The 23,671-nt window shown below is 39.9% G+C and overlaps 1 protein-coding gene across 1 annotated transcript in view; it reads left to right on the forward strand.

The window, feature by feature from the left end:
• si:ch211-153b23.7 (TNFAIP3-interacting protein 1) overlaps nucleotides 1–8,521 on the forward strand; it is a 39,306-nt gene extending 30,785 nt beyond the window's left edge. Inside the window, exons 6-8 of the mRNA XM_052021668.1 lie at nucleotides 589–834; nucleotides 1,468–1,593; nucleotides 5,525–8,521. Coding sequence (XP_051877628.1) covers nucleotides 589–834; nucleotides 1,468–1,593; nucleotides 5,525–5,779 — 627 coding nt within the window. The 3' untranslated portion in view covers nucleotides 5,780–8,521. The remainder of the gene's footprint in view (nucleotides 1–588; nucleotides 835–1,467; nucleotides 1,594–5,524) is intronic.
• Nucleotides 8,522–23,671: the final 15,150 nt, after the last annotated feature.

Genomic DNA, 23,671 nt, shown 5'->3' on the forward strand with positions numbered 1-23,671 from the left:
TGCCTCGGGGTGGGACTTCCTCCAGGGATTTAATTGGGTTTTTAAATCACAATTAACCAACAGAATACATGTTTTGAATGCTAAGTGTGTTTTGATTTTCCCTGGAGTGATATTATTTGTCTATTAATATTTATTAAGCTTGTGCTGCAAGCATGAATTATAACCATTAAATATAGCAGAAAACTAACAAAGTTTGGGAGTGAAGCAACCATTAAGAAGGTCCTGTCTACATAGTTCTATTTCAGAATAAACTCATCAATGTGACCCAGGCATTCCATCCAGAGGGTTACCCATCCTTGCCTCATCAGATTGGGGTCATTGTCCCTAAAGTGACCCTGTTAAATAAGGCATTGTTCAGTGCTGCCTCAGTCCCTGCTTTCTGGAATGTTGGTCAAATGTCCCTGATTGTGCTCACTACAGCCTTTCAAGTTACTCTTCTGTCAATTGAGCACAGATTTGTAATTGGAGAATCAAGGAAAATAATAGTCTAATTTGAGACATTTGAAATCAATATTATGAAGCACAGTAAATTCTAGGCATTGTTTTGCATCTATTGATATTGCATGATTTACTTGCATGTTTGTTTAGAAAGATGAGCCATGGAGACCAACTCTAAGTGATGAAACAGCAGCCAATGGCACTCAACAACCAGAAGCAGATCAAAAACAAGCAGCACCCTCATCAGCAAAACACGGGCGGGTCTTGGCAAAGGCAAGGGAGCAAGGTCAATGTGGAGTGACAAAGCCAGAAGTGGCCCAACATGTATCTCCTTATGGGATCTCCCAGAAGGAGTGTAAGGAGCTTCTGGATCAAATGGCTGCTCTAGTGTGTCAGGTAGGGTGCAATTTTGCTTCTCTATGGGTTTATTCACCTACCTCAGTCTGTAATGGTGTGTCACTTAAAATGCAAGTGAAAAAATATATTAAAACGTTAAGTATATCAAGGTACAATGGGGAAGAATATTGGTTTGGGGAGCAAACGACCAAAGACTACAATAACAATTAAAGAATCTGACCTTTTTTATTATCTGAATTTTGATTCCTCTTGCCTTTCATTTATCTTAAAGCTTAAACAATGGTTTAGATCCTGCAATAAAGTGCACATACAATTTCATATGCAGATGTATCTGCCTGGCACTTTTGCAGTTCATTTTTTTTTAATAGTCATGTACCAGGATAAAAAATAGTGTTCATTAAGGTTATGAATTTTTCAGAAACCTGTTACTTTGTTCACCTGTGATCCCAAGATATGGTCTGAGTGAAACTGGTGTTAGCACTGGCTTCCTCAAGTTGAATCAATCTTGCAGTTGGTGCCTCAAACAGATAATAAACCTTTCTAAAAAGGACAAATCCCTGTTTCAACTGTGCAGGTCAACTTTTCCATACATTTGTGATGTTTTGTATTAACAATGACTGAAATTAATAAAGTTTGATCCAAGATTGAATTTTATTATTTACTGAAATGTAGACAAAGCTCTTTGAATCAGATTATAAGACGGAACGCAAAGACCGACAACGCACTCAAGCTGAAAATGAAAAACTGAAGAAAGAAACAGAAGATATGTATTTGCAGATGAACCTTCTTCAGGAACAGGTATGTTGCACTTATTCCAATACCCTTCACTCCCCAACCTACCTTCCACAGTGCTGACCTTAAGTGACCTCTGTCCTTTGCTTTTGGTGTGTTATGAATCAGTTTAAGCATTAGAAGTAGGTGTTTGACAGGAGGCCAGTAGAGAGGAAAAATTCCTGGTGGCACAATTTCCACCAGGCTTAGCTTGGATGCCAGCCAATTTTGCAAAGATGTTCTAAATGGTCATAAGGCCCTTTCCTCTATAAAAGTGTTGTCACGTTACTTTTGAGCTGTCATCCTGGGCAGCAACTTGACACACTATTCAAAATGTACAGCCCACATCTGGAGAGGAAATGAACATGGCAATGCCACCTTTAATGCTCAGTGCTCATCTTCAGCCAGCAGGATGCAATTTCTGGGTACTAGCATCCCTTGTAGAGAAAAATAGGTTGGAGTGCTTTACAGAGTGAAAATTGAACAAAAAGTAAAGATCTTAAGAGGCTGTTCCTATTCTGCTCAACAATTTTTTTTTCTTAGTTCATAGTGGAATTATCTCTTAATATTCTTATTTCTTTTCCCCCAGAAGTTTGAGAAATATAACATGTTTCTTAAACTTGCTCCACTGTAGTTGAATGAACATAATTGTAATTGTAAGCATGGAGCTGTGTTTTTGCAGCAAGTTATTTCAAAATTACAAAAAGCAATTTCCTTATTTAAGCTGTTACTATAAAAGCAGTGCAGAGGTTCCTCTTGCATCCACAGCCTGTCCTGAGAGCATTCTTGTGGCTGTTCATTGTTTGCTCAACCAATCAGCAGAGCATTAAGTCTGTGCTCTAAATGGCACGAGCAGCCCTTTCCACAGGCAGGTCATGGTTGCTTGGGGAGGTTCCAAAGCCCAGTACAGATGCACTTTTAAATTTAGCAGCCCCCTCACTTCTGGACTACTGGGAGCACTGAAAACAAAGATTTAATATTTCAGTTATAGTGCTGCTTATGAGATTGCTGCTTATGCTTATGCACATGGGAGTTTGTTTCCTATTTCACATTTTGGGTTAAATGGAGCCTACTGGAAATGCTGAGAGGCTGGGTTTTGCTTTCTCTCACACTCAAAAGCGTGTTGAGCTGTTTTAATACATTAGAGGCATTGTGTAAGTCATTTAATTGAGCCAGTAAAATAGGGTGGGTTCAAAATGCATTAAAATTACTGTCAGTAAAACCAAATGGTCTTCATTACATCAGTAAAGTGCAAATTGACATTCAAGTACAGCCCTTTGTTCTGCATTGTAACCAGAGCACTGAACAGAAAGTAAGACAGGATGCATGCTTATTTTTAGTAGTTGTGTACTTTCTGATATGCAATCATGCATAGGTCATGATTTTAATGTCAAGGCTGGACTGTGAGATGTGGTATCATGTGTTGGAGGAGATGCTGTGGTTGTCACTTTTTTTAAAACTCTGCAGTAGGTGTGTTCCCCGTTAATTGCAACTCACTATAACACAAGTAAACCTTACAATATTTCCATGATGTGACCATACTCCCACAATCATATGTTGGTCAAATGAGTGGGAAGCTGGTGGGGGGGGAAGGAGGTGGGGGGGGAAGGAGGTGGGGAGGGGGTGGGGGGGTTTCAATGAGAAAGTAGTTTTTCTTAATGATAAGGACAGTGGGACAAAGAGATCTTACTTTCCCCTATGATTTTAGATACATTCAATTCTGCATCTCAGAACAGCGTACAGTTCCCCATTTTAATGTTTATATTGCTCAAAAGAACACATTGAAAGAACCTGTGGCTCTGATTTGTCTTTGTTTTGTTGTTTTGAGATATCACAAGACAAGCTTTTCCCTTATTCAGAGGCATAGAGAAATTCCACTGGGCTTTCATGAGTCATGAAACCTATGCTGAACCCAGTGTTCTTCCTCCCACTCTCATCAGGTGTCCATCAGTTTTTTTTATCACCAGTAAACATTCACATGCATCCATTATAAATGAAGGGATAGATTTTGTTTTCCTTGGGCATCTTTAAATACAATTCAAGTTTCTTCCGCTTGGGCTTTACAGGAGGTGCTCATGGGTCTTATCAGTGCTCATGTGCAATCAAATGCTTAAAAGTAGAATTGTAGAATCATTACAGCACAGGAAGAGGCCATTCATTCCATTAGTCCAGTGCTGCCTTTTCATAAAAGCAATCTGATCAGCCCCATTCCCCTGCTCTTTCCCCAGAGTTTGTTCCTTTTAAATACTTGTCCACCTCCTTTATACCAGCTCCAGAACCAGTCCCAATGTCCCGTGACTCCAAGTCCTCCTCACCATGCTACCTTTTTAGCAACATATTAACATGCACTGTCTTCTATTTCTGTGGTCACTAATGCATGGCACTAGGAGTAATTCAGAGACTACAACCTATTTGAAGTCCTCTTTACTAGTCATATTCCTGTCTCTATATAATCTGCCTATAGGTCCTCATCCCTCTCTCCCATCTCAGTTCCATGTGATTAGCATCAACATGAATCAAGACCTCTGACTGTTAACCCTTCAAATCCCTCAGAATTTTCTGTATCCTTGACCCTGGGATCACATCTATGACCCCAGAAATGTCTGACTGCTTCACTAACAAATATTTTCCCCTGAACTTCCTTCTATCCCTCTGTACTACTAAGCCATATATAGACTGGCTCTTGCTGTGCTTCCCAGAGGCACCATCTTCCTCAATTATATTAGGGATGGAGAGAGAAGCACTTGGCAGATTCCTGCACTACCTGTCTAGTCATCACTATCTGTCTATTGATACTTTATTCCCTCACTGCCCACACACTCTTAATCTTCACAGTGACACCTTGTGGAACACCCTAAATGTGAAGCTCTCAGCCACATTGATGCACTGCATCACGAGCAGCTGCTGCACACCATCGAAAGCCTTCTCCATCTGTTAACATGCCCAGCTGTTGTGCAACTCCAGGAGGTGAGAAGCCTCCTGGGAACCTCGTATGGCATGAGCTTTCCTTTGTCAGTACCGAGGTGGTCTGCCATCTTTCAATTAACCTAGTAAATAAATCTACCAAAAATAAATCAAGAACTTCCTAATCTGGACAAGAATGCTTGTTTGTTACACACCAATGGACTTGTGCAACATCACTATAGGTGCTCAGCCATGAACCCTATTCACCTGTAGGTCCATTCTCAGGCCTTCCTTTATCTCCCATCTCTCTGTATAAAAACATTTTGCTTTATGAAGGAGCTCCATTCTCCCTGAGTTGCTGCCTGCCTCCACTCAGCATGCAGTTTGGGTGGCTTGCCTGGAATCATGGGGAAAGACGTCAATCATGCCAACTAATTTTGATCACATTTACAGCTGCACCACACAGAATACATAGATGATGCCAACTTCCTCTGGGATGAATGAAACATGTACTCTTATTCCACTTCTTCATGAAACAACCTTTCAACACAATTCAAAACTGGCATGACAAGCTTAATTGTTTTGATGGTTTGAGGGGATTTTCCTACAAACTGCTCTTTTTAATTTTTGAATATCTTTCATGATTTTATGTCATGCAGCAAATGCATCCAATCAGGGGAAGCATTCTCCAGAGATGTCTATATGGGCAGCAATGATGTAATGTGTTTGTGGGGAGGATTCCATGAGACCACATACCCATATCCCACATTTAACTTTATTTTTAACGACTGTGGCAGCAATGTATTTGTTAATAACTACCTCCTCTACATGATTAGCCCCTCATCTTCAGTAGGGGAAAAACCACAATCCTCTGTGATCAACATTTTCACAGCCAGAAAGTCAGGTTGTCCATGTTTGTTCAGTGATGAAGGGTCAGTGCCTGTTTCAGATACTGGAAGGGCCGCAGACTCCTGTACAACCTACCTCAGCAAGAGTCCAATCCTGAATTTATTGTATAGTGCAGTGAAATGCTAACTCTTTCTTACTTTCTCAGCTCAAGATTTATGAGGATGACTTTAAAAGGGAAAGGTCTGATAAGCAAGTTCTTCAGCGTCTGCTAAAGAGTAAATCAGAAAGTAAGGAGCCAGTTCTCATCCACCGGTGCAACAACACTCATCAGAAGTCTCCAGAAATCAAGAGAATGCAGTGTAGCAAGCATTGTATTGAACGACACTCTAACTGTTCAACCCATCACAAATGTAAAGGTGCAGAAATTCAAGCAGTGCCTTACTCCATAGGCTATCATTAGAGAAGAGCTTTGGAAGAAGGTTGTACTGAAAGGAGTACTGTCAGTGTCCTGGAAGACCTGCTACACTTGTGTGTCCTTATTTATAAATGAAGCAAGAAAAGCCATGACCATTAACTATTGTGTACAAGTTATACTTGTGTTTGAATTTCATGCCCTCCAAATTTAGAACAACTCTTAAGCATGAATACATTAACATGTCTGTATAAAACTTCACTGTGTGTCAGATTACTAATAGATTCATTTAATGGTGTAGTTAAAATGCTATACTGACATCTGTATTAATTTGTCAACAGTAGTTCGGTGATTGGTATCTTTCACCTGTGAATCAGAGAGTAGTTGGTTCAAATCCCATGCAAGGCTGGAGCACAATAATCTAGGTCGATGCTCCAACCCAGTGCTAAGGGATCACCCAAATAATTGCTCATTCTATCTCACCACCCAGTCTGACTACAGAGGATGGTGCTGGGCAGGACAGATCTTGGCAGGAGTAAATGGTCCGCCTGAGCATGATGGCTATTAAGAATTACTTAATGTATAATAGATGTCTGTTTAAACTACTAAAAAAAGTAGTCATTTTTAATTTTGCACATCCCCACCTAACAGCAAAGAGAAAGGGAAGGTAACCATTTTTCAGTAATGAGGTAGCTCTTGACCTTGAGTCTGATCCCATGCTCGGCAAGCAGTAGATACTAAATGTTATGATAAACTGTTCAACATCCTTCTCCCCATCTTTCCAAGCAGAAGATGAGATTGTGGCAGTCGTATCATAATCAATGAAGGCACCAACTTTTGGTTATATGAAAATATTTGCAGGTAATGTTACCTGCAATTATCATCTGACATTTCTTCATCATGTGAGAGGCACATGCATTCAAACTAGTTACTGATGTTCTAGATACCCTAATCCAGTGCCTTATTCCAGACTCGTTTGCCATCAGTTCATTAAGGCCAAAATTAAAGAACTTTTTCAAGTTGATTCTAGACTTCTAGTCTGCATAAGGTTTACCCATCAAATGGATTATCTGATGATTACCTCCCTGAAGTTTGTGGAGTCTTGCTGCGAATGAGTCACTGCATTGCTTCTACAAAACAACTGTTAATCTTTAATTGGAAAGTGCTTTAGTCCTCAGAGGCTGAAATGTTCTATATAAGTGCAATGTTTTCTATCTAATATAAATGAGGAAATGTACCTTATGTAGCTAATACTGTAGTTTATCTCCAACATTCATATTTACACATTATTTCATTTATTTATAACTATACTTGGGGAGGTGTATCAAATAAAATAGGGCACACCTATTTTGTGTTGTTTGTAACAAACACTTTAACTTGGTAGCCTTTTGTGCACAAGATTATTGACTGTTAAATCATAGAAACTTTGGGTGTAATTTGCTACAAAATTTCTATCCAGTGGTTTCAATAGTCATGCAGAACATATTATTGGATTACTAGATCACGTTCAGAGTAAGGTTTGTAACTTATATCTAATATGACTCCATTAGGAGTTAATAATATTTTTCTTTCTTCCAGACTTTAATAATTTAAGAACTTTGTTAGCTTATTATTGGGACAAATGGTCCCAGTATGAGGAAAAAAACAAAGGACTGAAGAATGTTCTTTATTCTGGTGTCTCTGTAACATTTTTTTAAATTAAAAAAAAATCTTAACACCGGTATCTGTAATACTCAGCAATCATTGCAACTTCAGCAATATTTTGGAGGGGAGAAAATCTATAAGCTTGTTCTTTCCATGGTATGTAAATTCAGACTTTAGAGTGCAAGTCATCATACTACTTGTAAAGTGCTAGGCACTCCAGGTAAATATTTTAACGCTTCTGCTTTATGTGCACATGTGTGCATCTGCAATACCAAGATCTCAAAAGAAATGAAAAACTAACCGTGAAATCATTTTGTGATTATAAATAGTGATCAAAAAGTGTTCTTATCTATCAAAAGGGCACTATATGTTAAATTAACTTAGATTGGCATATTGCTTGGAATAAACAAGTTGGGCTGTATAACTCTAAAGCTATGAATCTGATGCAAACAGAGAAAGAACTTTAATGTACTTGAGGCATATTCCCTGTGGTTCATTTGGATGGCATCAGGGAAGCAAGGTTATCCTTTTTAGGTAAGAGAGTAATAGCACTGTCTGGTATAATGGCAAACATGATGTAATTTTTTACTTTTCCAACATAAATTATGGAATTGACAGTGTTTTGGTCATTAGATAATGAACAGTGATAGATGTCTTTTTTTTACTTCAAAGAAAGATGACACATGGGCTTTCATGTGTTTTGTGCAACTTGTTTGCTCAGGTATAGAAGCTGTCTGATTTCTCTTTTCCCTGTTCTGCAGGCTTGGCACTCAAAACATTAATAGATGCAAATGTTTGGTTGCACTGACATCCTGTGCAGGGACAAAATCTTTCATGATCATTTTGTAATAGGTGAAATTGTTGCCTTTCTTTCAATGTGTTGGCACAAACCTAATTATCTTTGGAGACCACGTCTGTGCCTGAGAAAACCCTGGTGGCACAGGTTAACTGCTGCCACTACAAATGTGTTGAATTCAATGCCATTTGTGGGTGGCAATGGTGGGGGAGAATTGCAGGGTACTTTCACCTTTTCACAATCTTAATATAGTGTCCTTCATCTTTTGCTGTGCTTGTATGCATAAGATGTATAAAGTAAATATCTACTCTACTAATTTTTCTGTTTTAATAAAGTTACTGATTAATGACTAATGCATTTTATAACTTATTGTGAAATACAAATACCACATGATTGTAACTACATTTTACTGGGATTTTTTTATGGCTTCCTGTAATTTCCTTCCTTCAGTTTAAGCCAGAGGTGCTTGCCTATGTTGTGAGATTTCAGGAAGTTCGACACCTCTTACTTCCCTATACTTAGTTTAAGTAAGTTAAATATTTTTCCTGTGGAGGACGGCTTACAATTGAGCCTGTTCTTTCCCATTGCTTCCTGATGCAAACATTGCTCACATTTTCCAGTAGAAGATACTGGATAGGATGGGAAGCTGGAGCTTGGGCCAACATTGCATTTTAGCTGGTAGTAGTTAACTAGAACAGTTCTGAATTGGACTTAACATCCTTTCTGCTTTGCATGGTTTAGCATTGCATCAGATATCAAATGAGAGAGAGTATAAGTGAAACTGCACCCTCTGTCATTTGTTCCACAAATAGTAATTTTTTTTTTGCAATACCCCTCAGCACATGCACACACTGGCTGCCAAGTGTCACTAGGTATAGTGAATATCAGTCTTGCTCTTGAATCAGATGATTGAAGTTTCAAGTCTCACTGCAAAACATAAACCCAACACCTACGCTGAAACTTGAGTAATGAAGGATTGTTGCACTCTTGAAGATCCTGAAGTTTGGACGTGTTGTTAAGTTGAGAATCTTGGGGAAGCAAAATATTGTTCAAATGGAACAAGATGACAGAATGTTGCAATACAGAGGAATATGGGGTGCCTTCACACATGTAACACAATGTACCCATGCAGGGACAGTTAGTAATTAGTAAGGCAAATGGAATGTTGGCCTTCATTTTGCAAGGGGGATGGGGTACAAAAATAGGGAAGTCTTTCTGCAAGTGTACAGAGTTTTAAATGGATTCTAGATCCCCCAATGCTGTGGAGTTTTAGCTCCACAGTGTGTGTCTTTTCTACTTGACCAGCTCCTCCACCATCCAGAAGTCAGCCCATTTGACAAGCCTGGCTTCAAGTTAGCTGGCAAAGGCTCCAGAACAGGCAGATCTGAGTACAGCTTGAAGGGAAGGGAGTGGGGGGGGGGGGGGGGGGGGGAGTCCAATTCCAGATATCCAGAATCTCAAGTGGGGATTTAATTCCCAGGGAACTTAATTCCCAAGGGGTTCAGCACCCCTTTCCCCAGGAAGGCTCTTTCTCCTGGGTTGGTGGGGGTGAGGTGATGCAGCTTTGAGGGATATTGGTAGGAAATGTCACTTCCCTCGCGGCCTGCTCTCATCTCGCCTCATTACAGGGCCTTCCTGGGGCCTGGGAAACCCAAATAGGCCACTGTCAAACTCTCAGCTTCACTAAAAACTTTAAAAGGCTGCTCACCACTTGTCAGTACTAAGTTTGGAAATGAGTGAGTGCATTGGAGATAGATTAAGGTCAGATTTAAGAATTTTCTAGCATTTTACCATCTAACCCATCCAAACCTACCTGGTTTGGTGAGTGAAACTGACACCCAAGCATTCTGACTTTGCAGGTGAAAGATATAGGTTTCACTCAAGATATTTACACCCAAACACCTGGAGCAACTCTCCACTGCCACATGGAAAGACTACCACTTTGCTCTAGCTAACAATTTCTCATGAGACATTAAAATTCCATTTGTCTCATGTCTCCGATTAAGGTAAAAGATTCAATGGCACTATTTTGAAGAAAAAAAAGAGAGTTACCTCAATATGTTGGCCAATTTTATCCCTCAATAATGTTAAACTCTTATTATGTGATCATTATCACACTACTGTTCATGGCATGTTGGAGTGCACAAGCTGGTTGCTGTACTTCATGCAGTGCCTGCACTTCAAAAGAATGTTATTGACAATAAATCACTTTGAGATATCTTGAGGCCACGGAAGGGGTAGAATAAGTGCAGGCCGCCTTGCTCTCCAGGGATGTATAAAATAGTTCTGATGGATCCTCTGTACTTTACCAGCAATTTAGTCCCTGTATTTTGTGTTTTGCTTTCTTCCTGTTTCCAGCCTTTTCCTCCTGTATCCTATCTGCTAAAGGAACAATAGGCTGATTCTTGTCATTTGCAAAGCTATGATGAGAAACTATTTCTCTTGGGTATCTAAATACATTCTTCCAGTGCTATTTTGTGAAAGATGCCATATCACAGTCCTTTTTCCACAAATGTTACCTCATCCCTCTTCCCATCCCCATCGGCTACTATACACTTTCTGGCTTCCTACCCAAGCCATGTGACGCCATGCCAATCAATAACACTCAACTCCAGGCACCATGAGGAAGAAATCAGAAGCACCTACTGTAGTGAATTTAACTCCCTCCAATCCAGGTTGAAGGACTGACAACACTGATGTATTCTGCTACTGCTCTAATGAACCCCTACTCACCCAATATTGATGAGGATCTACTCATGATTGTTCTGATCCACAGTACTTAGCTATGCTCTGTCTTACTGGATTATTAGAGGGGTCCCTCAACACAGTTTTAACTTCATTAGGCCAATGTGATAGGCAAAAATGGGAATAACATTATCTATTGAAAGACTTATTTTTGTGTATTTTAAACTTCAGTTTGTATGTTGATGTACCACAGGATGGTGCTGTGGCACATAACTTTAAGGGTCAACAGAACAACCAGAAACACAGAATACAGAGTGCTACATCAAGGATAATGCACACAGACGCACAATGCATAGTGTATAAATAATACATAAACCAGCTTTTACTGTAAGAAAGAAAGAAACAGATAACATCAGCAGGCTTGAGACTGGAGTGACAGTGATCTAATATGTCATGGCCTAAGATATTTCTGAATATAGGCTCTTAGAATCTGTAGACAATGGGTTCATATCACTTTAGACGTGGTCAGTAGGTGTTAGCACAGAGGCTAAAAAGCAGATGCTAATATGTTCATAATCAGAATGTGGTGTAAACAGATTTCTTAGAAGAATTACACAGCCCTGTACATTAAACAACATTTTTAATTAGCTCCTTGGTTTAATTACCAATGTTTCAAAATATTTGGTTAAATTTTCCCAGAACAGGACACTTTTCTACATGTGGTGCGAGTTTTCCATTTTTCACAGACCGTTCAGCTTTGAGTTTAATTTGCTGAGGATGCAAACTAACACTGGGACATTGAGTGTCCAAGGGCATCCAAGCACCCAGTGATTGACAGGGTCAGCAGTCTACTTCCTGAATCATGGAGAAAAATACAGAAAGGTGAAGGTGAAAGAGCTTGAGTTAAAGGGGCTGATTCAGTGAATTCGGATGAAAGAAAAAAAATAAAAATGGGTATTGAAAGTGAAGTCAAGAGAGGAAATGACAGAATGAAGAAAGATGCAAAAGAGGCAGTAAAGAAAACTATGAAAGCAGATAAAATAACAGTTTTTATAACATTTCGCTTCATATAGTGTTGGGTGATTTGTGTTTGAGTTACTGTGTGTATCCTAATTTCAGTGTTATTGTTTAAGGGAGCTTCAGCATGGAGCCCTATTCAAAGTGAGAATGAGGTGACCTCTGTCATAAGTATCAGAGAATCAGTGCAGGATCAGAACTAACACTAGTTAGAAAGAAAAGAGACTTGGATGTTAAAATTCATGAACCAATAATTCAAAAGTGTACTCACAGCAGCCCGCTCTTTGGTACATATTAGGACATAGAAGGAAGCAGTTTGGCCCGCTGAGACTATGCCAGCTCTCTGAGCAATCCCGTCAATGCCATTCTCCTGCTTGTATCTCAACAACATATTATATCTCACATTCCCCTACAACTCTACCCTGATTTTCCTTCCTCCTAGCTAGATCAGAAGTAATTTACAGTAACCAATTAACCAGCAAGTCATTGTGATATTGCAGGAAACAAGCACCCGAAGGAAACCCACGCGGCCATAGGGAGAACGTGCAAACTTCACACAGGAGACTGGACATCAGGACTGAACCTGGGTCTCTGGATCTTTGAGGCAGCAGCACTACCACTGCACTGCTCAGGTTAACACAATCTGTCCTCCTAGTTGCTGACATAGACTTTTGTTTTCCTCTATTCTAGTAGTTTATCATGGCTAAATATAAAGGCAAAGAATGTGGGAAGGAGCTAGCTCCCAACACCAAATAACATCCAATGGCAGCTTGCTCTTGTCTGGGAGCCATCACAGGCTACAATTGTGGAACCTGCTTTTGGACAGCTTGAAATGGCCTCACATCCTCCACCTGAATGGCAATCAAAAGGAAACAACTAACAGTTTGCATGTGTTACTACCCAGAGAGATGTCAGTATCAAGGACATCACTTCCAGTTGTCCGGAGAGATGACAGTATCACGGATGTTACCTCCAGTTGCCGAGAGAAGTGATAGTGTTGGGGATTATAATGGATGATAAAGACATGGCAGAAGAACTAAATGAGTATTTTGCATCGGTCTTCACTGTGGAGGACATCAGCAATATACCAGTTAGTCAGGGGTCTCATGGAATAGAACTGAGTTCAGTTAAGATTACTGAGAGAAGGTGCTAGGAAAACTAAATGGGCTAAAGACTGATAAGTCTCCCGGACCGGATGAGGTGCATCCCCGGGTTCTGAAGAAGGTGGCTTTAGAGATAGCGGAGGCATTGGTGATAATTTTCCAGGAATCGATAGACTCCGGCATAGTTCCAGAGGACTGGAGGGTCACAAATGTAGTTCCACTGTATAAGAAAGGTGGGAGGCAGCATAAAGGAAATTACAGACCTATTAGTCTGACGTCAGTGGTGGGAAAGTTATTGGAATCGATCCTCAAGGATGAGGTTATGGAAAAGCTAGAGGTGCAAGGCAAGATAGGTCCTAGCCAACATGGTTTTGTGAAGGGAAGATCCTGCCTGACCAACCTATTGGAGTTTTTTGAAGAAATCACAAGTAGGGTGGATAAGGGAGAGGCGGTAGATGTTTTGTATTTAGACTTTCAAAAGGCCTTCGACAAGGTGCCGACTGATTAATAAGATGAGAGGTCATGGAATTACAGGTAGGATAACAGAATGGGTGGAGCATTGGCTGGTTGGCAGGAAGCAAAGGGTGGGAATAAAAGGATCTTGTTCTGGTTGGCTACTGGTTACTAGTCGAGTTCCGCAGGGGTTGGTGTTGGGGCTGCTTCTTTTTACCTTGTACATTAACGATTTGGATGATGGAGTAAATGGTTTTGTGGCTAAGTTTGCGGATGACACCAAGATAGGTGGAGGAGTAGAGAGTATTGAGGAGACCTAGATAGTTTAGGAGAATGGGCAGGGAAATGGCAGATGAAATTCAATGTTGAGAAATGTGCAGTTGTACACTTTGGAAACAGAAATAAATGGGCAGATTATTATCTAGAAGGAGAGAAAATTCAAAGTACAGAAGTACAAAGGGACTTGGGGGTACTTGTGCAGGATACATTAAAGGTTAACCACCAGGTCGGATCGGTGGTAAAGAAAGCGAATGCTATGTTGGCATTCATTTCGAGAGGTATAGTATATAAAAGTAAGGAAGGGTTGATGAGGCTCTAGGGGGCACTAGTGAGGCTTCATTTGGAATACTGTGCACAGTTTTGGGCCCCATATCTTAGGAAAGATGTGCTGATGTTAGAGAGGGTTCAGAGGAGATTTACGAGGATGATTCCCGGAATGAAAGGACTTACGTATGATGAGCATTTGTCGGCTCTTGGACTGTACTCATTGGAGTACAGAAGAATGAGAGGGGAACTCATAGAGACATTTAAAATGTTGAAAGGACTGGACAGAGTAGATGTGGTCAAGCTGTTTCCCTTGGTGGGTGAGTCCAGGACCAGAGGGCACAATCTTAGAATTAGAGGGTAGCCAGAGGGTGGTGAATTTGTGGAATTCCTTGCCACGTACAGCAGCAGAGGCCAGATCATTGGAGGCGTTTAAGGAAGAGATAGATAGATATCTAAATAGTCGGGGTATCAAGGGATATGGGGATAAGGCCAGAAATTGGGGTTAGAATAGTGTGTTTCCCCCCTCAATTTCTCATTTCTTCTTCTTTTTTCCCTTTTCTTTGGAGCAGACCTGATGGGCCGAATGGCCTACTTCTGCTCCCTTGTCTTGTGATCTTGTGATGTCACTTCCAGTTGTATAGAGAGATGACAGTAATGGGAATGTCACTTCCAGTTGCCCAGAGCGATGACAGGATTGGGGACATCACTTCCAGTTGTCATTCTTCTGAATACTGGGCCTCAGCCCATTTAACAGTGGGATGCTCAGTTAAAAAAGGCCATCAGCTGCTGAAACCTCTGAGAAGCCATACATGGTTCCACTGGTCTGGAAGCTCCACTGCAGGCTGCTTTCTATTCACTCTTTTTTGCAGTCAGCCACTGTGGATTCCGGTGCAACTGCCACTTTTACCATTGGTTCCTGCAACAAAAATCAAACTAATTGAAATGATTCTGCAATGAGGACTGGGGTAGGTGAGGTCTGTCCTTGTATGTGGCACATCCTTAAGACAGGCTGTGGAATCTGCAGATCAGTGGGATACTCTTCAATTATCTCTTTATGAGGCAAGTGCAGAGCAGTTTTTATCCCATTATCCAAAGCCATTGGAAGTCTGTTTCCTAGCCTCTGCCAGGAAGATAACATCGTCTCACTCACTTTCTACTCACAGTCATGGAGAGGGTCATAGTGAGATACCACACGCAATCAGGTCCTTTGATCCACTGAGTCCATCAAACACCCATTTACATTAATTGCACATTTTATTCTCCTCACATTTTCATCAACTCCCCTCAGGACTGTTCATTCTTTTAAACATCATATTTAGTAAACTCTTCCATTTCTCTTGAGTTCTATGAATCACCAATGCTCTCCCTTCACTAACACTGTACAATTATTCCAGTACAATTATCTAAGCTGGTGCCTGGGAATGAGGTAATGAATATTACAAGATGTGACACTTGCCAAAGAAATATGGGCCAGCATCATTTCCCTATGGATTCGTCCTCCTCATCTGCCTCTTATTCATCAGCATCTTCACAATGAACAAAATGAATACATCTTTCTTGGTTCTTCTCCCTTTGCTTCCCTTCGTACTTCCTGTGTCTCTCCGTTAGTGAGATTGCTCCCCTTAAGGGAGACTAGAATGTAAGAATGACTGAATATTGGTATGAAAGGAAATAGGCCCATGGTGCTTCACTGGATTCCTATGGTGACCATGTGGTTTTCAGTCAAAGCTTGGCTCCAGGTATATGCTACTGACCTCATCCTGTCCTGTCTCACAAACAAATTGTATCCTCAAGTGATCCACAGCTATTTCCTTGTTAGGTGTTTTGCAAAAAGTTGGATTACAACCTGATTTTGCCCATTAAACAAATGCTGCATGAAACAAGTGCTAATGCCTAATTGGAAGTCCCCAACCCCCCAAAAATTCCACATTATTCTAGAACTTCACCTTTAAGTAGTCACCCTGATGGCCATGTTAAAATGCAATCTGCAAGGTACCCATTAGCAACTGTCTGCAGAGAACACAGCTGCTGTGTCACTGCTCCTGGGGAGCGGGTCATAGTCTTCAAGAACTCTCTCCATGGCAGGCAAAGTTCAGTAGTCTAAAAGATTGCCATAGAGATATAGAAGTTATTGCGCAGTGGGGAAATATGTGGAGGCGTCCTCACATCCCACCCGCCCCCCCCCCCCCCCCCCATCCTCACCTCCAACTCAGCAATGAAGTGAAAAATATGCTCAGCATTGAAATCCCGGACAGCAACATATCATGTCCCAGATGAGTTCCTTTAATTCATATATCCTTGAAAAACTTGCTTCAAGGTTTGTTTCTTGTTTCACTGGGAGTGATAGACAAAGGTCTTGGTTGAACATTATTGATCTAATTTCTGTCAGTAAGTCAGAAATGAGCATGGTGCTTGCTAATGATGTCAGAAAAATAAGAACACAAGAAAAAAGGAGCTGGAGTAGGCCACTCAGCCCCTCAAATCTACCCTGCCATTCAATATGATCATGGCTAATTTATGCTGGTCTCAACTCCTCTTTTGTGCATTTTCCCATGTGCGAATGATGTTGAGAAATATTTGTTGCATTGTGATGAACCTTGCTTAGAAGTGCACAGTCCAATTTCTTGATGGTGCGACTTTCAATGCAAAAGGGGTCTATCATATTAAAACATGCACAAAATATCTTTTGTGCATAATAAAACCAATGTTGTGCTATCCATTTTCTAACCCACAGGTTTAAAAATTAAAATTCCTCCTCTAGTGGCCAACCTCTGCTAAGCACCGTACACTATCCCTTTCAAGAAACAAGGGTAAGGCTGGTCATAGAGTCACTGAGAGGTACAGCACGGAAACAGGCCCTTTGGCCCATCGAGTCCAATCCGACAATCAGCCACACAATTTTACACTAATCCTATACTAACCCATTTTATTTTCCCCACATTCCCATCCCATTGTTTACTTGGGTGTCAGTAATTTATGTTCTTTCAAAATACTTTTAAAGGGGGTGTGCTGGGATGAGAGGTTAATGCATCTGACAATTCTTAGACCAAATCAGTGGAGCTTTTGGACTGGAAGTGAAGGGGTGTGTGTGTGTGTGTGTGTGTGTGTGTGTGCGTGCGTGCGTGCGTGTGTGCGCGTGTGTGTGTGCATGTGTGTCAAATGACAAAAAAGAGCTGAATTAAAAAGCATTTAGGTTAATGAGGCAGTTTTGGTGTAATAGCTGCTAGCAATTTCAATTAGCAAGTTAGGAGAGTTGGTTTGCCATACAGCAAGTCATCAAGTTATAGACTATAATGAAAACAGGAAATACTTAGCAGGTGAGGCCACATCTATGAGAAGGGAAACAGAGCTAATGTTTTGTGTCGAAGATCCTTTGGCAGAACTGGGTAGGAGAGAAAAGAAGCTCGTTACACTGTAGGGAGGGTGAGGAGGGGGAATGATTCTGATAGGGTAAAACTGGGGTGACCATGGGGATAACCTGTAAACAAGGGTATCAGGTATTTGACAGAAAGGGAGCGGTTAGAGACTGAGAACATAGACAAAAGAATGAAGGAGTTGTGAAATACAGAGTAGGCAGACATGCCTGGCAGGTCAGGCTGGGCATGTTCTTCCTTCCAGAGAATAAGAAAAGGAAAAAAAAGGAATAAAAATCAAATAAGCTGAGCCAATACCACAGGTGGAGAACTGAGACAGAGAGAGAAATCAAGTTACCTGAAGTTGTGGAATTCAATACTAAGTCCAGAAGGCTGCAACGTGCCCAAATGGAAGATGAGCTGCTGTTCCTCAAGTTTACATTGGGCCTTATTGTAACAGTACAGGAGGCCATAACCTGTTAGGTCAGAGTGGGAGAGGGATGGAGAATTAAAGTGACAGGGAACGGGGCGCTCAGGTGCTGAATGCAGGTGCTTCACAAAGCCATCACACAATTTGCTTTCCAACGTAGAAGAGACCACGTTCTAAACACTAAATGCAGTATACTAGATTGGAAAGGTGCAAGTAAATCCCTGCTTCCCCTGGAAAGGTCGTTTGGTTCCCTGGATGGTGGGAAGGGAAGAGATGACAGGACCAGTGTTGCATCGTCTGCAGTTACAAGGGAAAGTGGCATAAGAAAGGGGGTGGTTGGTGGAAATGGAAGAGTGGACCAGGGAGTCGCAACGAGAATGATACCTGCAGAATTTTGAAAGCAGAGGAGAGTAGATTGTGTCTAGTGGTGGAATCCATTTGAAGCTGGCAGAAGTAATGGAGAGTGATCCGTTGAATATGAAGGCTGGTAGGGAGGACGATGAGGACTGGGGAACTCTATCCTTGTTCTGTCCTGGAGGAGAGGGAATGAGAATGTGGGATTTTTCAGAACCTTTAAAGAGATTCCACCAACAAACACATCTTCCCCTTTGGGCGAAATATACTCAAAATTTGAAATGGATTTTGCTACATATTCCCAAAACATCCTTTTCTGGCCCTAATTCTGCAGCTACTTCTGTAGTTCTCCATTCAAGAAATGAGCATTTGCATTTAAGTACTGTTTATAGTAAATAAGATGTTCAAAGATGCTTCACAATAAAATAATTAGACAAAAATTTACACCAATCCAGAGAAGGAGGCATTGCCAAGATTGTTTAAAGGTTTGCCTAATCAGGTGGGTTTTAAGGATGTGTAAGAATCAGTCTGCCATTCAACTATACAAAGACACTTGGACAGGTTTATGGATAGGAAAGGTCTAGAGATATGGGCCAAATGCAGGCAAGTGGGACGGCACCTTGGGCTGCATGGACAAGTTGGGCTGAAGGGCCTGTTCCCATGCTGTATAGCTCTATGACTCCATGACAATGACAACCTAAAAATCTATCAGGATTTGCTCTAATGATGTTTCCATAACAGTCCAAGGGTATGTAGTCAAGGTGACTGTAATAAATTTCAACAATAGTCAAAAGGGCTATTTCTGATAAAACTACATTTTCTACTTCCTTTGTACAGTCTGTTCCAAAAGATTTGTGAAAATATTTAATTTTTAATGGCTTGAGAGCATGCTGTGCACAAGACAAAGTTGTTTTATATAACCAAGGTCACCGAAGCATAATGCAGGTTCACAACACAAGAGCTGCTGGAAAATGTATGTCATTCTGACAGATTTGCTATTACTGCAATTCATTCAGTGATGTGTTTAATAGTAAAGCAACCCTTTAGTATAAATTAAATCAGTCTTCAAAATACTGTTTGAAGCATTTATTTACTGATCTTTTGAAATATCCAAACTTATTAGGCCTGATTTTCATGAGAAATGCTGGCATTTAACTTGACAGCACTTACTTTGGGGAATCTACTCATTGAATCTGCACTGGGTTAGACCTGGGCTACGAATAGTAACTCCATTCATTTCAATGGAAAGCTAAGTATTTCGGTAAAGTTTAGATAATTAACATTTTTCCTTAATTGATAGAGTACTTATGTTTTGAGTGTTTTATTTGAAATAAATTAATAGTATTCATTTACTTAATTGAATGCTGGGGATGGACATCAAAGTCTTTTCCTCCGCTCCTGTGATCATACCCCAAAAAAGTAGTGGATTCACATTGGAGATGTCAGAAATTGTGAAGGATGTTGAATGTGAAAATGGATAAGGCTGAGGAGAAGGTGAGGGAGACTCTATCCTGATTCTGGGATTGGGAATAAGTGGGAAGAAGAGAAGTATGGAAAATGGAACAGGTATGATTAAGGTAGTCAATTGCATTGGCGGGTGGGGGGTGAGGTGTGATCCATGATTAAGGAAGAAGGAAGACATAGGAATCACCGGTATAGAAGATGGCATCATGAATACAGATGCAAGGGACACAGATAAACTGGAGCATGCAGCAACATTCTTGAGGCATTATGTTTCACAGCTTTTGGCAGGATCTACTTTAATATTATAGGGTGAACATGCGCATATGTCCATAACTTCACACTTTCACATTTTTTGTGACAACTGGGGATACCTATGTTCTTGTTTAAACCCCTTGCTCGTGGTCTTGGGAGAATGAGATGGAATTCCTGCAGGATAATGGGGGGGGGGAAGTCAACATGCTTATAGTGGATACGATTCACAAGGCTGTCGCCTGAAACAGAGATAGAGAAGATAACGAAAATAAGCAACCAGAGTGTTTTCATTATCTTTTGCTTTTGGTTCAGATTTTAGTTCAACTTTTTTATTTCTGAGCATGTATGTGCTAAGTCTGACACACAATTGGACATTGTTCAAGGATTTCCTAAATGTATTGAGCTATATTGAATTCTGTGAGACATAATGAACAGGTGTTTTCCCCTGCCATTGATGCTTAGAAATAGGCCATTAGGTAAAATGTTATCCATACCCAGTGACCTTGTATTTAAATATTCTACAGCTATCAAAAATTTTGCATAATGGAAGTGACTGGAACATGAACTCTTACATGGAAGACTTATGCCTGGTTTAAATATGCATTTATTGAAAGCTGTCTGCATACTGCACAGGGCTACACCATTTGTCCAGGTATAGCATTTCCATTACTCACAAATTCAAGAAGCAAAATTCCAATGTAATAACAAGACAAACTTAATGGAGAAATTGAGGGATAAACTTGTTATATGGTAGGTTATATGGTGCTGTCAAATTGTGGATGTTTTACAATTCAATTTAAATTTGCATTCTGTTAGTGTGATATTGACAAAACTTATACAAAATTAATGCCCAGTGTGTACTTCAGCTGAAAATTCATTATCTAACTCAGAGTCTATGAACAATAGACAAAGTTTTGCTTGCTTTGTTGATCAATTAGATGCAACTGCAATAAATTTTTGAAATGCAAGGTAATGAAAATTTGTTTTACAAATATGAAATAGCCAAGTTTCTCCATAAGGCTCTCTAAATTCTGGCAGAAATATTTGTATTAGATTTTGTCCCTATTTTTCCCTGGAGAAAGAACTTACATTTTCTCATTTCCTCAAGCTCTCATTATAGTATTTAGCTTCTCTTTCAGTGTTTATTTATGCACATTTTCCCAAAACCTACTAGGACTCCAATCCAGGCAACATCCTGGTGAATCTCTTCTGCACTCTGTCCAGCGCAATCACATCTTTCCTGTGGCAACCAGGGCTGCACACAATACTCCAGGTGTGACCTAACCAATGTTTTGTAAAGTTGCATCATAACCTCTCAGCTCTTATATTCCATGCTCCAACCTTTGAAGGCAAGATCGCCATGTGCCTTCTTTTCCAACCTATCGACCTGTGTGGTCACTTTCAGGGAGCTATGGATTTGAACACTAATTCTCTCTGTTCATCAACATTCTTTAGTACCCTTTAATTTACTGTCTATGTCCTCCCCTTATTTGACTTCCAAAAATGCATCACTTCACACTTCTCAGGATTAAATTCCATCTTCCAATGTTCTGCTCAAGTTTCAATCTGCTCTATATGCTGCTGTGGCCTTAGGCAAACTTCCTCACTATCCACAACACCAACAATTTTCATGTCTTCTGCAAACTTTCTAATCATACCTCCTATATTCACAGGTAAGCCGTTAATATATATCACAGACAGCAAAGGTCCCAGTACTAATTCTTGCGGTACACCATTAGTTTCCAATCAGAAAACATCCTTCCATTACTATCCTCAATTCTGGATCCAATTAGCCAGCTCGCTTTGAATCCCACGTGTCCTAACTTTCTGGACCAGCCTGCCATGGGGGAACCTTGTCAAGTGCCTTACTAAAGTCCATATAGACAACATCCACCTCCTTGCGTTCATCAATCTGCTTTGTTAACTCCTCAAAAAGGTCAATCAAATTAATGGGACAGGATTTCCCCCACACAAAGCCATGTTGACTATCTCTACTCACTCTCTGTCTTTCCAAATGTAAATAAGTCCTGCTCCTTAGAATTTTCTCCACAAATTTCCTTACCACTGACATCAGACTCACCGGCCTGTAGTTACCTGGCTTATACCTGATGCCCTACTTAAATAAGCTATTCTCCAGCTTTCTAGTTATTTGCCTGTGTCTAACAAAGATGAAAAAAATCTCCATCAGTCAGGGTCCCAGCAATCTGCACCCTTGCTTTCCTTAGCATTCTGGGATAGATCTCATCTGATCCTGGGGAATTACCCACTCTTATACATTCCAAGACACCTAAAAACCTAATCACCTGTGTTTTCCCAGTTTCCATTAATACCTACAATTTCTCTATATCCAAGTCCTCTTGCCAATATTCCCATATAAAAATTACTTTTCTAATACTTTCAGATTACACCTCACTCCCAACTGTAGAATGGATCAAACTTAACCCCAAGTAATATATCACTGGCTTTTCAGTAGAACCTCAGTCTCCTAAGTCCGCTAAGTCCCAAGTACTCCCTTTAAAGTGTGTATTATTAGGGTCACCTCTTTGTTTCCCTGTGTTCAATGTCAGAATTTGCTTCTAACCTGGTATGTTGCTACATTTATAGCAGAAGTCTCAAAAGTTAATAGATTTTCATTTGGCGCATCAGCAAAATTATAAGGAGTAGCCATTCAGAGAAACTGGAGTTATCCAGGAGACGAAGGATCCTATTTACATCAATGCTACTATTGAGTAGGATTTATTTTTGAGAGTGTGAGATTGTTGAATATACTTTATTATTTATTTGTCCTTGAGCAATGATCAGAGGAAATCAAATGAATTATATCCAGTACCATGCATTTTTCATAATTTTATTTTTTTCTATAATAAAAGAGTAAAGCATTTGACTTGTGAAGTGCAACCATTGTTTGGAATCATAAAAGAATTGAATAATAGTTGACAAAGGAAGGTGTGGTAATATTGAAAACATTTTCTAGACTAATACATTCCAGGAAGTTTGTATTATATTGCCTGTTCATATCGTTAACAAATTAATAAGGCATTTTTAGAACAAACAATAGTAAAATAGAACATTGCTGTTCTGTACTTATAAGCAGATGAGCCAACTGTTGCTGATGAATAAAACACAGGGACACTGGGAGAGAATTTAATAGCACACTGTGCTCAATGAGAGTCTTGCATACATTGGTTTAGTTCTGAACTGCTATGTAAGTTTTGGATCAAAACAAAATTCCAAATGAGGTTCTATCACTGTGTCTTATCACGATGGTTAGAAACTCCAAAAGCTTGTTTGAAATTCTCCTGCAGTCTGAACATCCAAGTCATCAAAGCAGCTCAGATGAAAACCCTATTCAGCACATTATTCATTATGTCTAGACCCTGGTAGAACAAAATGATTAGCAAACCAATTTTTAATCTGATATTACAAATTCTTTGACTATGCATATTCATGCTTTTTTAATAAATAGTTTCCATGAATACACATAATATAGTCAAAATGTAGACAGATTTGATTATTTTTTAAAATGAGACTCATTAACATTGTCGACAAAAATCATCTTTATTCATAATTCCTTATTCATTTGCTCTTTAATTATTCAGTTCTAGTACTGTTTTAGTTATGTAGCATTAATACTTTTTGTGCAAGATTGACATCAATTTACTTTAATTTAGTCATGTTCTTAATAATTGAGAGCTTCACATTCACTAACAGCTGAACACGTTCAAGAAGAATTCTGAACATCCAGACATTTATGGAGAAGAAAGCTAATGGTTCTCATTGGAAATATTGTGTTTCTGCAGAAATTCCAAGTTATTATTTCCATTCCTCCAACATTAACTACAT

The sequence above is a fragment of the Pristis pectinata genome, chromosome 8 (assembly GCF_009764475.1).
Source record: "Pristis pectinata isolate sPriPec2 chromosome 8, sPriPec2.1.pri, whole genome shotgun sequence".
Classification (NCBI taxonomy): Eukaryota; Metazoa; Chordata; class Chondrichthyes; order Rhinopristiformes; family Pristidae; genus Pristis; species Pristis pectinata.